General features: G+C 43.5%; 2 protein-coding genes across 3 annotated transcripts; both read left to right on the top strand.

Moving 5' to 3' along the window:
• The first annotated feature begins 132 nt into the window (after positions 1-132).
• On the top strand, positions 133-3,644 carry pigv (phosphatidylinositol glycan anchor biosynthesis, class V). Its single transcript, XM_084557909.1, has 3 exons — positions 133-963; positions 1,197-2,363; positions 2,456-3,644. The coding sequence occupies exons 1-3, from the start codon at positions 895-897 to the stop codon at positions 2,741-2,743; spliced, it is 1,524 nt and encodes a 507-aa protein (XP_084414035.1). The 5' UTR covers positions 133-894; the 3' UTR covers positions 2,744-3,644.
• A 716-nt stretch (positions 3,645-4,360) lies between these two features.
• Positions 4,361-12,607, top strand: zdhhc18a (zDHHC palmitoyltransferase 18a). 2 transcript variants are annotated; one of them, XM_084557966.1, is made up of 9 exons: positions 4,361-4,534; positions 4,819-5,084; positions 5,217-5,377; positions 5,643-5,792; positions 6,744-6,881; positions 6,985-7,036; positions 8,270-8,372; positions 8,466-8,578; positions 8,693-9,562. In XM_084557966.1, the coding sequence occupies exons 1-9, from the start codon at positions 4,445-4,447 to the stop codon at positions 8,805-8,807; spliced, it is 1,188 nt and encodes a 395-aa protein (XP_084414092.1). In that variant the 5' UTR covers positions 4,361-4,444; the 3' UTR covers positions 8,808-9,562. The 2 variants fall into 2 exon arrangements, with proteins under 2 accessions (XP_084414092.1, XP_084414093.1); XM_084557967.1 differs by lacking the exon at positions 4,361-4,534 and adding an exon at positions 10,521-12,607 and having other exon boundaries at positions 4,814-5,084; positions 8,693-8,798.
• Positions 12,608-20,145: the final 7,538 nt, after the last annotated feature.

The raw sequence follows: 20,145 nt of genomic DNA, 5'->3' as shown, positions 1-20,145 counted from the left end.
CTGAAAATCCATTTATATTACATTTACTGCTCAGGAAACCGTTTATTAGTTTATTTATATGTATGTTTTCCTTGTGCACATATATACGCTTGTATGACTGCATCCAAATAGTGTTACAGACCGTCAGATATTATATTTTGACATCTCTTCACGTAACACACACATACATACATAAAACCAGGTTATTGTATTACTTATAGAGGCATGTTTAGTGGGGTCAAAGTTTAACTTATTTCAAGCCAATCAAAGTTAATGGGCGCGCAAAAGAAAGGAAGCTCATTCCCCTCCACCATTGAATGAGGAACAGACTTTGCGCAGCTTGAAAAACCAGTTCACATGAGACAGTATCGAGCGCCACCTGCAGGAGAGACAACATATCACAGGACATTACAGCGTAACAATATCTATATACAATGTAAAGTCGATGGAGGGTTACAAAACATGAAAGTAAATGCTTTACAGCCACTCTTGGTGTTTTGCTAATGTATATTTCTTACAGTAAATTTACTCAAGGAGACACAAACGGCCTCCTCGTCTACGAGCTTTTATTTTGAAATGAGTATTTGCGGTTGCACCGGAAGTGAAAAGTGCCATTCGAATCGCGGCATCCTGCTGCAGGATGAGGATGTGAGGACAAAGATAGCAAGCTGGGCGACAAACAAACAATGCTTGAAGAGACGGGTGGCCTTGTAATAAAACGCGGTGCTTGTCCTCTCACGTTTATTCAACCGAAAACAAACGCGACGCTTTAAAAAAAAAAAAGCTCGTTAGCCGCATAAGTGTCTCCGAGCTAGCTATGTTTTATAGGAAACATGACAGCAGAGAGTGTCTTGTAGCAGCGACAGTGCTCATGGCTGTCATAACCGGCTTTTTCAGATCCTGTCCGTCTCATCAATGACTATGGATGTCAGAGCGGTTTTAGAGTTTGCCGCAGTCACCAGGGGACTCTCTCTGTTTTTGCAGGTAAGGTAAAAGCCTGCTGTAATTTTGACAATCTGCCCACTAGCATTGCTTGTTCATGGGCTCATTAGCTTTCATTTTCCCTGATGTAGCCTAGGAGTGACCTTTACAATAACATGATAACAAGTGAATAGTACACAAATGAATAAAAAAAAACATACTGTGCGATGTTGGGCCTGTAAGGAATACAGCTAAAGTCTGGGTTTAATCTAATATTGTGAAGTATTTCTCCTCAGGCTATCTTCAATGCTGCCATCCCTGATCATGAAGCTGATGCGTTCAGGCCCCCTCGGACAGAAGAGCCTCTGTACTTGGACTCTGCTGTGGAATGGCTGCTGGGTGGCCTCTCTCACTGGGACGCCGAGCATTTCCTCTTCATCGCCGAGAGAGGGTACCTGTACGAGCACAACTTTGCTTTCTTCCCCCTCTTCCCTGTCGTCCTCCGGGGCCTGGCGGAGACGCTGCTGTGGCCCCTGAGCAGCTGGCTGAGTGTGCGGGGGAGGCTCCTGGTGGCTGTTGCTCTGGGGAACAGTGCCCTCTTCCTGCTGAGTGTGGTCGCCTTGCACGCTCTCAGCAGAATAGTCCTGCAGGACAGGCGCCTGGCCCTGCTCTCCAGCCTGCTCTACTGCATCACGCCAGCCAACGTTTTCATGACTGCTGGATACTCGGAGAGCCTGTTTGCCGCCCTCACCTTCGGTGGTCTGTTCCTCCTGGAGAAAGGATTCACCTTCCGAGCCTGTCTGGCCCTCAGCATAGCCACTGCGGCGCGATCAAATGGACTTGTAAACATAGGGTTTCTGCTGTACCTCCCATCACTGCACGCCATTTCCCAGATCCGTGTGTATCGCACAACGACCAAAGGCCACAGTAAAGTCTTCCACTACATCTGGGCTGTCATCCGTCTCCTGCTCACCTCCCTCCTGGGAACTGCGATCATTGCCCTCCCCTTCTGTGCTTTCCAGTACTACGGGTATAGGACGTTTTGCACTCCATCCATCTCCTTAGAGCGGATCCCCCCTTCTCTTCTGTCACTGGCCGAGAGGAAGGGCTACCGGGTTCCGGATGAAAATGGTCCACCCCCTCTCTGGTGTATGAGACCCCTCCCCCTGCTGTATTCTCATATCCAGGATGTGTACTGGGATGTGGGGTTCCTCCGTTACTTTGAGCTGAAGCAGATACCAAACTTTCTTCTGGCTCTGCCTATGGCTACTCTTGGCATAATGGCTGCTTACGCATATTTTCAAACCAATCGAGAGCTGTGTATGAGACTCGGACTTTGGGGGACGAGTGTAAACAGAGGACTTGACAAACCCACCCCGGGATTCTTCAACCCCAGAGTGTTTGTGTATGTTGTCCATTCAGCAGTGCTACTGGTGTTTGGGACACTGTGCATGCATGTGCAGGTAAGGGAATCATAAAATCTTTTAGGTTGGATAATCTGTCTTGGGTGTGAGGACACTTTTTATTTACTCCTCTTTTTGATTTCCATTTCTAGGTTCTTACCAGATTCATGGCCTCCTCGTCTCCCGTGCCCTTCTGGATAAGCGCTCACCTGCTCCTCCTCAACGAGCCACTGCTTCATCGAAGGAAAACGTCGAACCCCAGTGTGCAGCTCCAAAGCCATTCCAGAAACGACTGCAAGCACACTCCTCAAAACCCCATCACTGCGCTGCTGCCACACTTTAAGGCCTGTTCTCCTACCACACAGAGCATCCTGGGATACTTCCTCTCTTACTGGGTGCTGGGCCTCGCACTTCACTGCAATTTCTTGCCATGGACTTGACTTGAGAGGTTTAAATGCAATATTTCTATGTAGGACTGGGCTGTCAAGCATTTTTCTTTTTCCTACATATAGTAAATCTACACTGAGGTGTTTTTAAGTACATCTGTTAGTCTCATTTTAATAATAATTTAATGTTAGTTGCAATAACATTAAACAAAGACTTTGTCATATAATTTATTATTTAAAAAAAAAATCCAAAGTGCAAACAAATTCTTTTCTTTGTGTTCTTGTTATGTTGTGTAATCCCACGTAGAGCTCATTGTGACAAGATGACATTTTTGATGCCGATTTAGTCGACAAGTTTGGTTTGTACATCTTAGTCACGTGTGTGTAGTTGTTTGAGGGCAAACTCAAATGTAGAATATGTCTGGAAGTTTGTTGGTTTGTAAATCTTGGGATGACTAGGGTTGTACTTGGGGAAAAAAAAAATATTTTGAGGGCAAACTCAAATGTAGAATATACCTAAATCTTTCTTTGTTTGGACAGTTTGGGAAGACTATGGTTGTACTTGAAAATATTTTTTATTTCTTATTGCTGAGGCTGTTAGATATTTTTTATTTACTCTGTTTAATGCACTGAACTGCATGTTAGAAAGAATTTTTAATTAAGAATGAAAAACAAAATAATTAAAAAATAAGGGAATCTCTAATTTATTTATTCTTTTTTTTATTTTATGTATATACTGTAGGTAATTGTTCTTACTTCAGGAATTGATGTGCAACGTTGATATTGTGTTTTGTTGTAAAGAACATTTGTTGCCAAAGTTTTGCTGGCACGTCAGCCTTGAATTTCAAATTAAACAAAAACGTGACAAATCAAAGAGTGAATGGTTGTCAAACAAGCAGTTAAACTATGTGCCAAACACGTTTCAGGGTTTACTGACACATCCTGTTTTGCATCTTAACTGTCCCTGACATGTCCAGTCTTGCTTGCAGGAATCTCTTTAAAACCTCCACAGCTTGCTGTTAGTCATAAAATAACCGGGAGCAGCACTGCACTAAACACTTGGGAAAGTTTCTACATTTTCTACTATCTATAAAAAATGTATCTGCTTTATCAGCTGTCATGTAATCATTGCAAGATTCGAAAGCAAAGTGATTGCCTGGCAACTGAAAACATTTGGGGTTACACGGATAATGTGACATTTGTCAAATGCATCAAATGTCACATAGTTGTTTAGGTTAGGCCGCTTCCTATCGGGGCTGAAGAAACAATCCGCAAAAAAGGAAAAGGTACCCAGTATGTAACTGATCACTTCTGACTCAGGTAATTTAATGATTTGTAAGTTAAATTACCACATACTGAATGGGTCATTTTGAGTAAATAAAATGTTATAATCAATAAAATATCCATTATCCATCCAAGTTTTTATGTATAGAATAGAAACTACACACAGAGTTCCCTTCAAACCAAGGTCATTTCTGTGGCACAAGTGACACAACTTCACAAGTCACAGAACAGCTTCTTCTTTTCTTTTCTTTTTTAAATTGTTTATTTGATGTTGCTTGTTTGCACTGAGCTGCAGTGTCGTCTGCGTGTGCTTAAATTAATCAGCGTGTGGAAATCAGGCTAAGTAGCTCCAATCAAATTATCGCTGCGCATGCGCCGGCCGCCGATCTACAACTCATCTCGTTGCTTAGCAGGTGCGTTCTGTCGTTTACAGATCAGCGGAACTTGCGTATTGACGTCAACATCTTCCGCATGACGTACGTCGGCTCACGGCAAAAGAAAAAAAAAAAAAGGAAACGTGAACAGCCGCGAGAAGCTCGTGCCGGAGCGCATCTGTTGGTGGTGATTTTTTTGTAAAAAGAGTTATTTTGACCAAATGACGAGTAACGTAGTTTAACTACTAAAGATGATAGTTAATTCAGAGTCAAACGGAACCAGTTAGTCAAACAGAACTACGCGGAAGAATGGCTTTGTTACAGCACTAGCCAGCTAGCTAGTGTTAGCCTTCAGGATGAACGCTAACCGAACTAGCAAAAGATAAATGTCCAGTGGCTGAATCTTGAGAGGACTGTCTCTCGAAAACGCGACTACAGAGAGGGTGTTGTGTGTGTCTTGTGTGCCTTTAGCTACCTCCGAACCGTGTCGACACTGTTTACATGATGAAGAACTGCGAGTACCAGCAGATAGACCCGCGGGCTCTGTCGGTGTCGCCGGTGTCGGCACAGAACCACACCGAGAAGACGGTGCAGCGGCTGCGGAGAAAATGGGAAGTGTTCCCGGGGAAGAACCGGTTTTTCTGCGACGGACGGATTATCATAGCCAGACAGAGCGGTGTCCTTCCCCTGACACTGGGCCTTATTGTTGTCACGTGTGGCCTTTTCTTTGCATTTGAGTGAGTAAATAGACGTGTCGTTAATTTATGTTTACTTCACCCTAGAGGGTCTTGAATGCAACATTTAAGATGTTTGTTAATAAACGTGCTTGTTAGTGTATACCTGAAGATTAAAAGTGATTTATTTTACAGTTGCCCCTTCCTGGTGCAGCATCTGACCGTCTTCATACCTGTGATCGGTGGGGTACTTTTTGTGTTTGTGGTCATCTCTCTGCTGAGAACCAGCTTTACAGACCCAGGCATATTACCCAGGGCCACCCCAGAGGAAGCTGCAGACATAGAGAAGCAGATAGGTGAGACACATTGCGCACTCATTGTGGGGACAGATGGGGTAGAAGAGCTTTGCCATATGGGGTGGGGGGGATCTCTGAGGGCCAGGTTTGTTGTTGGAACTGCAGAGCAAGACCTAAGCAGCTTACTATCGGTCGTGGCCGAAGAGCAACAACAGCCACATGATTTCTGTGCATTCATCATGTGTTTTCATCTTGGATGTAGCGCTTTGATCAAATATGAAGGTCTCAGCAGGTCTCTCGCCTCTCTGTCTCTCTCTATTTTAAGATACCTCGGGATCCTCCACGTATCGCCCCCCTCCGCGAACCAAGGAGATCCTTATCAACCAGCAGGTGGTAAAGCTCAAATACTGCTTCACTTGTAAGATGTTCCGTCCTCCTCGGACCTCCCACTGCAGCCTGTGTGACAACTGTGTGGGTAAGGATGTGGTGTGAAATGACCACTTATTCAATCTCCATTCAGATTTAACACCCCAGCCCGGGGGGGGGGGGGGTTTCTGTTAATTTTGCTTTGTGTGGTCTTCCTGCTGAGATATATCATGAATTTAAGACGCTGAGGTGTTTCAGTTCCAATAGGATGATCTCACACCGAAACTCTTATCCTAGACTGAAACCCCGAATCAGGATGAGAGAATGAGAATTGTTTTTTCTCGGCACGTTAAGTTTAACAGGTGTGGCTATTAAATACGTGACCAGGCTTATGTAAGTCAAACCAACCTTATTCTCATTATTCAGTAGTCACACCTTCACAGGATATGTTCACATTCTGTCCTTACGCAATCCACGTCCATACGAAACACTGAATAAGTTTATGCCTACTGTAGTTAGCTCTCCTGTTAATATGAGGTGGTTTAAAAACAACGAAACTAAATCCTTTTCGTTGAGACGGTGAACAAAATCCATAGATGCCATTCAGTATAAAATGGTTTTACAGTTCAAATGAAGAGAAAGTTAATGAAACTGAGCGTGTTTCTTCCAAAGTTACACCATTTTTGGTACAATACAAAGAGGGAACTATATAAGTTACTGTTGTGCCTCACATGGACGTCAGTTTCACTTTTGGTCAGGACAATGAGTTCCTCATCATGAACTCTGATCTGTTTATGGACCAATGTGTTCCTGAACTACACGAATAAGTGTAAGGGCAATTAATCCATAAATACATTTAGAGCGTTTGGTGAATAGTTTTTATGTACTAGTATTTACAGATACAGACCCATTAAAAGATTCCCGGATCAGTCCATATTCCAATTACCAGATCTCTAGTCTTTTCACCTCTGTGTTCAGGCAGCTTGTTGAGTATTTACCCTTTAAAACTGCTGCAAACAGGCGTCTAATCTCTGGTATGCTTTTGTTTTTACCCCCTCAGAGCGATTCGATCACCACTGCCCATGGGTGGGGAACTGTGTAGGAAAGCGCAATTACCGCTTCTTCTACAGCTTCATCATCTCTTTGTCCTTTCTGACATCTTTCATATTTGGTTGTGTCATCACACACATCACATTGCGTAAGTATTGTCAGTAAGAGGGCAAAAATGCTCTGTGGTTGTGTGTTGTTGTTGTTGTTGTCTCTTGTCATGGAGAATCACTCTGTTTGTCTTTTCTCCCCAGGTACTCAAGCAGGTAAAAGCATTGTTCAGTCCATCCAGGAGAGCCCTGCAAGATATCCTTTGTATAGAGCAAATTGTCACATTATTTGCCTTTTTGAATTTGCTGCTGTTTTGTGCCAAGACATAACACAAGTTCAGCTGTTGACAAGACATTTCCTGCTGCTCCTCAGCCTAAGCCCAGGCTTAATAGGATCAGAGAGTTAGCATCCATCAGAGCAGTGCTTTTAGGCAGATGGCTTTCTAGTTGCAGGTTTGCTGCCTCATGTCCATGTTAGGTGATGTCAGTGGCTCAAACGGTTACAGGCATGTATGACTACAGAGTGATTCGATTTGTTATTCACGAAGAGGGTGTGGATTTATTTAATCATGATGAGCAGCCACATGTTCCTCTTTCTGGTTTCAGAGAGTAATTATAGCACAGTTTTTTTAATCTCATGTTGCAGCTGGTCTATAGTTTTTTTTTTTTTTTTTTTTTTTTTTTTAGCCAGTTCACGTATCTGTGAGGTATTACTTGAGGTTTCTGTGTCTAAATAAGATACTTTATTATCAAACTACACTACCACTCTGCACTCAGTCCTCATTAATGACTGTTAATTTGACTTTGAAACGGCATAAGTCAGTTCACTAGTGCACCTAATAAACTGACATGGCCTAATGAATTGACAAGGAAGTGTAGTTTTATTTCACGGTATAGTATAGATACACCAATCAGTCGTAACCACCTTCCTAATACTGTGCAGGTCTCCCTTGTGCCTCCAAAACAGTTGTGACTCATCAAAGAATAGACATGGGCCTTCTGAGGGTGTCCTGTGGTGTCTGGTAACAGGATGTTGTTAGTGGGGGACCTTTGGATCCTATGGGTTGAGGGGAGTGGCCTCTGTGTATCATCCCACAGATACTTGATCAGTTTGGGATCTAGTGAATTTGGAGGCCAGGTCAACACCTTGTGCTGTTTTTCATGTTTTCTGGCTGCATCCTGCTGGGGATGGCTGCTGCCATCAAGGAGTGTCATTGCTATGGGGTGGGGGTGTCTGGTCTGGTCTAGGTGGGTGTTACATGTCTAGGTAACATCCACATAAATGCCAGGTCCAAAAGTTTCCCAGCAGAACATTGTATTGTCACAAGATGGTCAATGTTATTTACTTGAGCTAGCTAAAGAATTTAAAAATTTCCCACAAAGGTGGTTTGTTATTTAAAGGCGTAATAATGTGCTAATCATGTAGCTCTAATGTTCTGCTGTGATCCATGATAAGAGCTGTGTTGCACCTTAACTCTTCTTTGTTTACTGTGGTTGAGTTGGTGATCTGTTTCTTCTCCATCTGGTCTATTTTGGGCCTCTCAGGCTTCCATACCTACTTAGTAGCCTCCAACCTCACCACAAATGAAGACGTAAGTATCCCCTTGACTTCATAATGGATGTTCAGGTAATGTTAAAATACACATTAACCTCTAACTAACTTGCTTTGCTTGGTCTTTATCCAGATAAAGGGATCCTGGTCAAGCAAAAGGGGTGCAGAGGACTCTGGGAACCCTTACACTTACAACAACATTATAACCAACTGCTGTGTGACGTTATGTGGACCCATGCCTCCAAGGTGAGTAATGATGCTATTTCCCATACAGTTCACCTTTCACTCATCACCTCAACAGCTCATAGTCTGTATGAAAGCGCTGCTGAAAATGCTTCATCAACATGTTCCGTTCTCTAGTCTCATCGACAGAAGAGGCTTCCTTTCTCCTGATGAGGCGATCCCCGCTGCGTCCAACTCAGAGATAGAACTGCCTCCATTTGTGGCCAAGAACGACGCAAACATGGTAGGGTGAAAGAGCTTGTGGTCCCTCCCAAGTCCCGACCGCCCCGTAGCTCGTGTGTTTTTGTTAGCCCGTCCCCTGTGTACCTTCTCCACTGTGTGTCTGATCAGTCATCCTCCAGACTCCACTTGATCCCAGTGTTGTGGAAGTCATTTTTTTTTGCCTGTGCAGTGCAGTATAAAGCAAATATTCACAGTAGAGATGATCAAGTCGATCAGAGCTAGAGCGGAGAAGAAAACACGCCGCAGAGGTAACTCATCATCCGTGTCTGCTGCTCTTTTGAACCTTAGAACAAAATGTACTGGAAGTCACTTGTAACACTGTGTGGCATCAGTGAGCAGTTAAAAGTGCAAGAAAAGTCTTCAAGAGGTTTCACTGTCTGATGTGTAACTACTTGTTAACTGTATTACAGTCACAGTAAACACCTCATTTGTTGCACTGTTTGATATTTGTTTGACTAACGAACTCAACATGTTGCTGTATCTACCTCCTTGTCACATTACTACTGAGTTTGCTTGTGTCATGTTGTGTTGCGGTTCATGCACACAAAGGATTTAATTACGGCTTTTAACTACGCACATGCAAATGACGAGTGAGTTACATTTGTCAGCACTTTACCATGAATCGTTTGTCACGTGCCTTGAATGCATTTGTCTTAATATTGTCAACATATCAAATGTCTGTTATCGGCCACATTACGTTTTTTTTCTTTAAACTATTTCTGTTTTTACGTACATACAAAAATAAGTGTTCTATTATGTGTTAAATAAACATTATTTTTGTATTTCGGTCTCTGTTTTGGGTTTAATTTTCCTTTTCAAGTCTTTACGTGACTCCCAAGTATTTATTTCTTTTAACAGTCTGTGAACAGATGGGTTCGTGTGCAATGAGCATTTGTGTTTCTGTGTCTGTAAACCTAATACCGGATGAACGATTGATGCTCAGTGTATTCATTCCACCCTGCCAGGAGGAGAACTGTCAGGATTTTTCTTTGTCCTGCACAGCCTGAAGGGCGCTGCAGCGTGTAAGACGGTTGATGGTAAGAGTAGGCCTGAACTTGAAGCCCGGTCACGACACCTCCTCACTCGCCGTTCACCGTGTGTGTCTCCTTTCACATCGCTGTTGGGAGTATGCAGCAGCTTCCATCTCAGTATTTATTCCCTAAGATGGCGTTTGCATAAAGCAGCTGAGGCAGATTTTGTGACTGGTTTGTGGTGATGGTGTGAATAATGTTGACTTGTGAATGTGCATGCTTCACTACCATTCATTCCTCCTCTCATCAACATTTGCTCAGTTCTTGGGGGTGGGCTTGTTTAAAGGCTGATGACCTCCATTGCCTTGTCAGATGAGGTTTTGTTCAGATGGGACGTAACTGTGCATGCGTGGTGGCAAATCTGCACAAACTGTGTCTACTGTTAGTCTGAGCCAGCAGAAACACAAGACGAAGCAGCTTCCTCATGCGCTCTTCTAAATCTTTCTGTGCCCTTGTGATATATTTGTTGCCTTCTAATTGCATTGTCTGCACCTAACTCACTTCCTCCATGCCTCTCCATTTGAATCTTCTGACCGTGCTGTCACCATCGCTTTCACTAATACTTTAAATCACATTGCAGCGTTTTCCATACACGCCCCTCCTGTTTGTTGTGCCGCTGCAGCTCTGCCTTTTGTGACGCTACGCCTTGCTTCCTTTCTCTTGATTCCTGTCTGTTTTTCCTCTCCACACAGTGCACCCAGAGCACAAAGGACGTGCTGGAGAGGATGGTCCACTCCTCTGACTTTCATGGCCTTTGCCCCCCTGGGACTCCAAAGACCACTCCTCTTGTCCTGGAGGTTTCTAGCAGCGCAGCACCAACCGCGGGGCCTTCACCCCCCGCTGGCTGCTCGCGGCAGCTCGCGCGCCAGTCCGTGGTCGCTCCTTGCCCCCCGTTCAGCAGAAGCAACAAGAGGGACTCTCTGCACTCGATCAACCCGGCCTTCCGCCTGGCCTCTCCCTCGCCGTCGCTTAGCCGCACCACCCTGATCCTGGGCGATGCACCCGACATTGGCTTTATCCCGCTGCACTGAGCGCACCCTTGCTCCGTCTCACTTTGTCATAGCGGTGGTCACGATGCATGTTGTGATTTTGCTTTCTCAAGATGTCCTTGTGAGAAGTCGATCAAGTTATATCACCAGTGTCCCACTCTGTGTGTGTGTGTGTGTGTGTGCGTGTCCTTCAGAATGGAGGTAAATCTTAGTAACACTTGGAAGCACAATATAGAGATATTTTTTTAAACTGCTTTTTTTACAGACGCCTAGAACATGCCTCCACACCTTCCGCAGAACCTCAGTGTTTAAGTTCCCGCTAATATATTATGCAAACAGGTTTTAAAATCTGGGAATACTTTGTGACTGTGGATGCCGTGAGTTCAGGAGAGTTTTGGTTTACTGAACTGGCGTGCTCTGGATAGTGAGCCATTTCAGGACGATAAACTCAAGAGTTAGCCTTACGTCCTGTCATTTAGATCCACATCATCCCAGTCAAATCGGCTGGAGCCAGTGTGTAGATAAGTGAACATTCAGAGGTTGTACAGGGAGGGGTGAGGTGAAGGTTTTTATTTTTTATCTATTTTTTATGTCTTCATGTCACAACTTCTTGCTGTATTTCGTAATCACCTCTGCATGTCTTGTCCATCAGATGCTCTTAGAATGACGGTTTTTGTGAAGTGTATCACTTTAGGAAACTATGAGGATATTTAAAACGACTAGTGAGTTGGGGTCGAATTTAAAACATTTTAAATGCTGTTTTGGTTTTAAACATTTCGCACAAATACCTCCCATACCCACATATTTAGAAAGTCCACTTTGGTCCTTAACATTTTGGATGTCAAGACAAAGTATTTAAATCAAATCAGCTGCTTCCTACCAGGACTTTGGCAGCAGTGTTTTATCACAGACACGCTGTTGGCTATTAATATAATCTGCTGGGATGCTTTCGACTGAGCATATCTTTTATTTCTTCATCAGCTGTACATTGCCTGTCATGAGTGTGTTTGTGGTCACAGCTCCGCACCTCGACACATGGACTGCTTCAAGCAGAACGATGTTTCAGAAACTGATGCCTCTCTCATGGCTGTGACCTTTTCCTACTCTTGCAGCATGAAACTTAACCCCCCTTGCTGTGACATGAGTTGATGGCATTAGTTAAATTGTGCCACTAGGGGGCAGGATGTGAATATCGATTGCAGTCTGTCAACTTAGAAATGTGAAAAGCTGTAGGAGAAAAGGCCTTTTTAATGTTTAATTTATTCTTTTTGTAACGGAGATTTGAAGCTGTACATAGGTTGTGAGTTTGTGAAGAGACAGTTTGCCATAGTGGGTGGGTCGTTCATTAATCAGTCAGGTCGTGTAGACGATTACAAGCAGTGCTTGTATGAACAACTTGTATTTTGTAGCGTGTAACAGTGGAACTGTAACATTTGGTCAATAAATTTGGTCAGTTTTGTTGACTTGTTTTTTTTTTTTTTGTTCTTCTCTTGTGCTAATATAAATAGAAATGTTGCATGGCAAATACTATAAGCTCCGATGACATTAAACAGGCATATGTCAGGAGGAAAGTGGGGGCATACAGGGTTCATCCTCTCTAACGACTCCCTCATGGAAACAGTGAATGGATGCATGTTAACCACATGAGCTCAGACAGGCAGTAATAAAACGAGCGTGTGCATCAGATACAGCAGCTGACAAACCTGCTCCGAAGGACGGGGAAGGAATCCACGAGCCTTGGTCCGGCTCCGGTTCCATTAAAACACCGTGACTGATTTTTTTCCAAGTCAGGATCAAAGACAACACAGTGTACAGGTTAAAGGTTAAATACAACATATGGCCATCTTCAGTATTAGCCAAAAACATATTTTCATACAAAAATAATAAATCTGAGTTTGGATTCTGAATATTTTTCACTAAAGCATAGAGACTTGTCTTCTTGTAAGCAACCATACAAAATGTTGTCCTTCAGAGGTGAGTATGACTGTTTATATATTAGATATTTACTCTTTACCCAGCATCATGATTGTAAAGAAGCTGTTATTGAAATAGAAAACTGAAGGCCAGTGTTCACAATGGAAAAACCCATAGCCTCTAGGTGTGCGCAGAGAAGTGAGGATGTTGCTTTAAGTTCCTCCAGTAAATGTTTTCTTTCGGTAAGTTTCCTTTTTGAGGGGACACCCATTCCTCAACTGGTGCCTCCTGTACGATTGCGTTAGCCGCCCTATCAAAGACGATGCCGTGAGACTCACGATTAAAAGTCAGAACAATTCTGAATATATCTTGTACTATTTCATAACAGTTGTCAAATGAGAAAAAAAAACGTGGAAAAAAAATAAGACATGAAGTCATCCCAAAGCTCTCAATAAACACATGTGTCATGCTTTCATGCAGAACAACACATTCGCTGTGACCTGGATGGATTTCTTGCTCTTCTTATGAACAAACTTGACACTGACTTCAAAAGGCCGAGGCATCTCAGTATGGCAACCTGTATATCTTAAGCTAACATAAAACAGATGGTCGGACAGTCGGCCTTGAAGGGCTAAGGACGAAGCCAAAGCATCACTACCTCAGCAGCTGTGTTGCATTTTGCTTCATTACACAAAAGGCCGAGAACGGCTTGCAGAAGAATCTGAGGAACATTTAACAAACCCGGCGAGGGTCAGTTTGTGGAGGGCTTATTTGTCAGCAGTGTTGACATCAGGATTGTCGGCTGTAGGTGATTATTTGCTTGCCGGAGTGTATCATGCTCTTTAACCCCAACTGGTGCGGGGCAGAGTCAGAGCAGGCCACCCAGTCAGCCCTGCTTTACTGCTGGGTTTCAGAATAAGAGCATTAAAAAAAGATGTGTGGTCATTCTATAGATGCAACCTAAATAAATCTTCTTTTTCATAGAATGTATGAGCAACATAGAGCAACCATAGAGCAAGGGAAAGCCAGCTCTTTCACTTAAAACTAATAAATTCCAGCTCTTCTAAGAGATAACCCACCACCAGTACACCCCTGGCTGTCATTCCCCGTGTGATGCACCGGGGCCTTGTTCCTCTTAGCCGAGCCACATTTGGCTTCGCTGTCATGTGTGCGGCCGTGTGTCACACTCTCACAAGCCTTTTTCTCATCGCTCGCTGGTCTGAGCAGAGCAGAAGTGAAGTACCTCCGCGAACAGAGCAGGTGACTCACAGTCAGCGCTGCTGTCAGCATCACTGCTGAGATAAAAGTGCGTCTCCGTGCTGAGGAGTGAAGCTGGATATAATTAACCCTGTACTGAGCAGAGCAAACCAGCTTGCAGGAGGCTGCAGCTGCCAGCGAGCATAGTTTGTTGTTGCTGCCAGTGAAACATAAAACAGCCGAATCCTGTGGGTGAAGTTGCACGCGGTGGTTAAAATTTCTGAACCCTGCATGTAGCTGTAATAAAACCTTGTTTTCTTGCATACTTTTGTGTAAATAAAGTAGATGTATGGTGCAAAATGTCCTCGCCAAAACCAGGAAGTGCCTGACCACCTAACAAGTGTTGAAACTGACTCAAATTTTGCAACTGTTGCATCCTAGCTGAACCTAAATATAACACATAAGACATGTTTATTTATCCCACGTATGGGAAATGACCTAAAGGCAGTAAAGTCTGGCAGAGTGTGGCTACGTGTGTGTGGAGTTTGCTCTGGTCTTATCCATACATTTGTGTACAGCTTTTCTGGGAATTCCTTTGGGTGTGACATGGGTGGACACCCTGCTATACAGTCCTGTGTGATATGAAGCTCTCAGTCATGAACCGTATCTCAAACATAATCCTAAAACGAATTTCCACTTTTTCCCGAGATACAGTATCTTTTAAACTGCAGCATGTGGTGTTTTTCTTGCACAGATAAGAGAAGTGAATAAGTAAAAGGACGTGCAGCGTCGTCCATTCTTGCAGTGGAAAATCGTCGGCTGTGTGTGGCGAAGTGGAAAGCGCTCCCCATGGAAACCTGAATATGTGCCATGCAGGTGGATTAGTGTACCAGGGTACCACAGGGTCAGGCCTTATCACGGCAGCCATTATCAAGAAGACTGTTTGATATGGCCTCAATCAATCTGCTGAAAAAATGCTTTGGTTGCTTACGAGTCTTTTTCATCACATTAAGGTTCACCTGTCAGCAGATAACTGGTATTTGCTAAGCTACTGTTTTCAATGCAAGACTGATTTTAGAATGAATGTTCAGATAAGCATGTGGACACATTATTCCCATTAAGCAAAATGCATCTATGTGCACATTTTCTTTGACAGAAACCCTTTTAGTCTCACAGTAGAAACTAGACTAGCAGCATCCAGCTTGCTATTAAGTTTTATGTTTAATTGTTATTATCTGCTTCACTTACCACTGCCTTGCAGTTGTTTCTCCTCTTCCTCTTTCGATTTCTTTCCTTTTTTTCACTTCCTGAAGGATATTTTCTTTTTCTTTTGACTGCTTAACTGCTTTAAAGACTAATAACGGACGCATATTGTATAACGGGACTGAATGTGCAGAATTGTGTCAGGCAGGGGCCCCTTCGGGAGGTCTCCCACTATCGTTACTATCAGCACACTAAGGACATTGCCACTGCTGAAATATGGGGGGGCTGTTGACAGAAGAGCTGATAGCATACGTATCATATCACGCAGAAGGAGAATCAATGGAAAACTGAGAATCTCCCCTTTAGATCCTATCTGTGGCCTGCAACAGGGCCAGTTCAGTAAGAGGTTTCTGTGTTCCTCTTCTTCTCTTTTCTTTGATTGTGGAAGTCCTTATTACATATTTTAAAGTGCTGTTTGATATTTTGCACCTTTATTCCACCAGTCCACCTGCTCATATACAGTAGCTGTACCTGTGCATTATTAAAACGCATCAGTGGTAGAAAATCTGTAAATACATTCATTCAAATGCTTTTTTTTTATACTTTTTGTAATTTGAGTCACCTCGGTTTCGCACTGTTAGTAAATATCTGCACGCACGTTAACGATCTGTGTTTTTATCAGTGTATGAAGTAATAGCACATCACGGAATTGCGCGGCGGCCATATTACAGAAATACATTGTAAAAGCCTAGCTGTTCACAGACGATGGTTGCATAACAAGCAATAAAAGGACACTGAACTTCACGTACTTGGTCATGGCCCAGGTTGATGTAGCAATGACAATAAAGGGAGAGGGAAAAAAAGGCGGGGTGATACAGATACAGAAGACCGATAGGGGATGCTGAGTCACTGAAAGGGCAAGACCAGACATATTCCTAGCATGTTTGACTTATAGCAAAGGGCGTAAAGGCTTTACGAAGGGTCAAATGCTCCATACTGCTTATCATGTTCACCTGCGTTAGAGAAGTTGTGCACAGGGGGAGAGGTTGAAAAGTGGTGGCATGTAGTAACTATAGGTGACAGAGGTTTTAAGTGTATTGCCCATAGATGAGCACGATATCTGCCCTCCAGTTGCTACTCACTGCTCCACAGTATGTAACCCAGAGCAGCTTTTAGCCATCTGTGCAACATAACTGCTCCTTGCCAGCTTCCAGTTACAGCAGCAAATAAATCTCAACACATGAATCTTTTAAACTACAGCGTACAAGACAGGTTTGTTTTCATCCAGAGGCCGGTTTTCATCTGTATTCAAAAAGCACCTCCTATAGATTAAGTAAGCTGCTTTTAAATCCTTTTGATCGTGAGAGTTCTCGTTGAAGCAATCGACTCTCCTTCTCTGGCCCAAAACCTCACGGGTTTCACTTTTAATCCCATGAATTTAAGAAGCCTGGATGATGATCTGAGAAACTTAAATCTGCGGGCACTTTCTGGATAGAAGGTTTTAACCCGGCTGAAGGGCCGGGTAAAATTGGCTTTGCTGTTTTCAGATGTCGAGCGGCATCAGTTACACGGGTCAAACTTAGTCAACAGACATTTCACTGGAAGAGCTGCCCCTTATCTCTGGAGCACTTAACGCCAAAGGTGTCCATAAATGTGACACAATTGCGCTCGGACTTTTTCCTTTTTATCTCGCCTCGGTAGAGTTTTTTTTTGTTTTTTTTTTCCTGTTAGATACTGTGTGGAGGCCGAGCAGCGGGATTTCTGGGAATGAAATTGGAGATGGCTGCTAAATAGGGGTTCCCCCTCACTTCTGGTAAAATGCACCAGAGAGCAAAAGCTGCCAGTTCTTTTCCCGGGTTGCTTTCAATACAAAGTGTTCACACCACACACATGTGTTGAGAAAATTACAGAACATGTTTATTTTATATGCTTTTATGGTTGGAGTTGTTGACTCAGCAGTATCTGCACATTGTAGGCAGCTGTCATCTCGTCTCCCCGCAGTAGTTGGTTGTATTGGATCAGTGGACAATGATACCATCTACGTACATGTACCAACAATAAACCGAGGAAATGAAGTGACTCATGGTGCTTTTTGTGATATATTCGATACATCTGGGGTAGGCCTAATGTGATTTAAGCTCCACTTAAGGAAGTTAAGATGTCCCAGAAATACAGAAGGAGGTGAGGGTGTTTTATTACCCATAGATTCCTCTTTTGCTCCTCTACAAGTAGAGATAAGACACGCTGAGAGTAAAAAATAAAAAAAAAGAGAAACTATATGACATGCATATATATACTTAGCTTTAAAGCAGTTCCTTATCTGGCTTTATTGCACATCTTTGTTTAGATCCGTGTTCCTAAACACTCAGACACATTTTGATTTACATTTATTTTTCTATAATACCCATAGCATTCCACACAGCTTCAGCTGTCCCACCCATTGAGAAAGTAAACTGAGACCAGTCTTACATAATGCATAGCCTAAGACTATATTTGACCGCTGAGCTTCAGAGCACTTCAGCTATGCAGTTACCCCGCTACGCCCAAGTTGTTACTGACGGGACTGTGGCATAGCTGGGGTCCTGTACAACCCTCATGATATGAACAGAAGTGAATGAATGCAGTTCGCAGCTTCAGAAACAATACAAATATCTGCAACACTGGCTTTTGTTGTTTTGCAACACGGACACATCAGTCAGACGTCTGACTTCAGTTGGAGAATAGTATCAACAGGTGTTTAGGTGCAGGTGTGGGCAGAGTGCAGAGTGTACGCACAGCGTGATGCCACTTGAATCTCTTGTGTGCTTTGGTGTGTGTGTGTGTGTTTCTTTTTTTCTTTTTTTTTTTTGTCCAGAAGCCCTGATCCGCTCCTCGTAGCACTACTGTAATCAATCAAGCAGGCAGCGAGGGACTCTGACGTCAGTAGCACGGCTGCTTGCGCAACCTCGCTCCACCGTCCAATGGATTTGTCATATGGGGCAAAGTAAACCTGCTCTTATCACTCGTTCCCTCTATGGCAGGGAGGCCCCGAGTGTCCAAGCTGACTGGTCAGCCCAACCTGGCTGTATGGACAGCTTATCTGCTTAAGTGGCAGGCTGAACCTGAAAAATAAAACGGTCTAAACCACAAAATAAGAGTACATTCTGATCCCAGAAAAGTGATCTAATAGCAGCAGCTGCATCACTGTTTTAGCTACTGTCTGAAGTTACACATGATGCTAATTTTAGCAAGCCCTTCTTGTGTAACTTCTTGCGGGCCCAGTTTCAAATGAAAGAAGTCATTTTGAGGTTAATAATTCACTTAGATTGTAGGAGCCCTGACGGACAAGCAAGAACAAAACAGGCTCCACAACTCATCCAGTGTGACAGAAAGAGTGTTATCTGTGTTCACACAATTGATCATTCTGACACTTCAGTGCTTCTGCAACATCAGTTTTCTGTCAGCCTTTTACAACGTGCTGTGACGTCCAGTCGTGTCCCTGCGCACATCAGCCGCATCGTTCCTCTTCTTCTCACACCCATGAGGCAAAGACAGACATTTGAGGGAGAGGAAAATCACTATCTGATGTCTTTCATCCACCTCTGGGGACGAATACAAAAGAAAATGTCTTTTAGAGACTTTCATTTTAGGTTTTTGATGTCACACATTGACGTCTGACAGATTGCTTCGCAATGTTTGGCCCTGGTTACGTCTGGAACACTCGCCTGTCTAGAGCATCATTTGTTCAAGGTGTGTTTAAATACGGTCTTTCTCACCGCACCTACAAGACTCACAGTCTCAGTTGTCATGGCTCCAGCAGGATGTCAGCTCAGGGATAAACAGAGGATCTAGTAACAATAACACTGACATAAATTAACAAAAGTTAAAAAAAGGGAATGAAACACAATGCCAATGTGTGGGCGCAGGCATCCGAGTGGTATAAACTGCTTTTGTTCCACTGCATGAGCGTCTTGCCTCAGCATCCGAACGGCTCCTTCTGACACGGGGCTGTGAGGGAACCTGAGAATGTCAAGTGGGTTGACATTTATCTGCCTTCATTGTTCTCTCATCCCTAAGTGTTTCACATTCAGGTGAATGCGGGCTATGTTCCCAGGATGCACAGCTGCCACACGGTGGGTTATTTATAGTCGTATGACGCAGGTGTCTCACATCAGTACCTGGCAGGACTCTCAGCTGGAGACACCGCTGCCCAACTGCCCAACAACCGCAGATGCTGTTGCCACAGAAACGGGATTATGTTGACATCACAGGATTTAAAGTAATCATCCGTGGAGAACAAATCCACAGCATGACCACCACCTAATTTCTAGGGGATTCATGAGGCGTTGTCCAGTTGTTGGTTTGTTGACAGCAGTTAAACAGTGTGTGAACTAAAGCACACACTCACACACACGCAAGTGCGGGGAGAAGATGTTGTCATATGCGTGCCTGAGTATGTGTTTTTTGTCTCTCTTTTATTGCTGCATTGCTAAAAAACCCACACAAGTCAATCATGAAATGAACTTTACTCTCTTGTAAACATTTTACAAGTGCATAAACATGTTTGGAGAACAGCCGTGGTAAATTTTGAGGGATTTTATAAATGATAACATATCTTAAAAGAGGAAATCATCTTAGCTGTCTGCATTTATTGTTCACTGGCAAATTATATACTGGAATAATCTTGAGGCCTTCTCAGCACTGAAGGAGTAACGTCTGCTATTGTGAGTAATGTCTACAAATGAGTGCGGTCCCTCATTAAGGGATAATTTGGACGCACGCTGGACAGAATAAGGCGCAAATACAATGGCAGCTGTGGCCACTGTCCATTTATGTGAATAAATGAGAGTGAATAAATAAAACGTAGGGAACTGACTGTAGATTAGGACCAAGCACAATAATATGTGCACAGTCCTCCTCAGAATGACCCGAAAACAAAGGCGTAAAAGTCAACAAATGTTCTGTTTGGACCAGAGGAATGTGTCTGTGTCGGCACCAAAGCAAAGAAAAATACAATCTGCTGCACCGATAAGGA

Source organism: Chelon labrosus (genome assembly GCF_963514085.1).
Source record: "Chelon labrosus genome assembly, chromosome: 12".
Lineage (NCBI taxonomy): Eukaryota > Metazoa > Chordata > Actinopteri > Mugiliformes > Mugilidae > Chelon > Chelon labrosus.
Note: the sequence above shows the minus strand (reverse complement) of the source record. Positions and strands in the feature narration are given on the sequence as shown.

Coding starts and splice junctions, on each gene's coding strand:
- pigv (XM_084557909.1), top strand. CDS start 895: ATGACTATGGATGTCAGAGCGGTTTTAGAGTTTGCCGCAGTCACCAGG. Junction 964..1,196: donor GACTCTCTCTGTTTTTGCAG/GTAAGGTAAAAG, acceptor ATTTCTCCTCAG/GCTATCTTCAATGCTGCCAT. Junction 2,364..2,455: donor CACTGTGCATGCATGTGCAG/GTAAGGGAATCA, acceptor TTCCATTTCTAG/GTTCTTACCAGATTCATGGC.
- zdhhc18a (XM_084557967.1), top strand. CDS start 4,849: ATGATGAAGAACTGCGAGTACCAGCAGATAGACCCGCGGGCTCTGTCG. Junction 8,579..8,692: donor TGTGGACCCATGCCTCCAAG/GTGAGTAATGAT, acceptor TCCGTTCTCTAG/TCTCATCGACAGAAGAGGCT. Junction 8,799..10,520: donor CCAAGAACGACGCAAACATG/GTAGGGTGAAAG, acceptor CTCTCCACACAG/TGCACCCAGAGCACAAAGGA.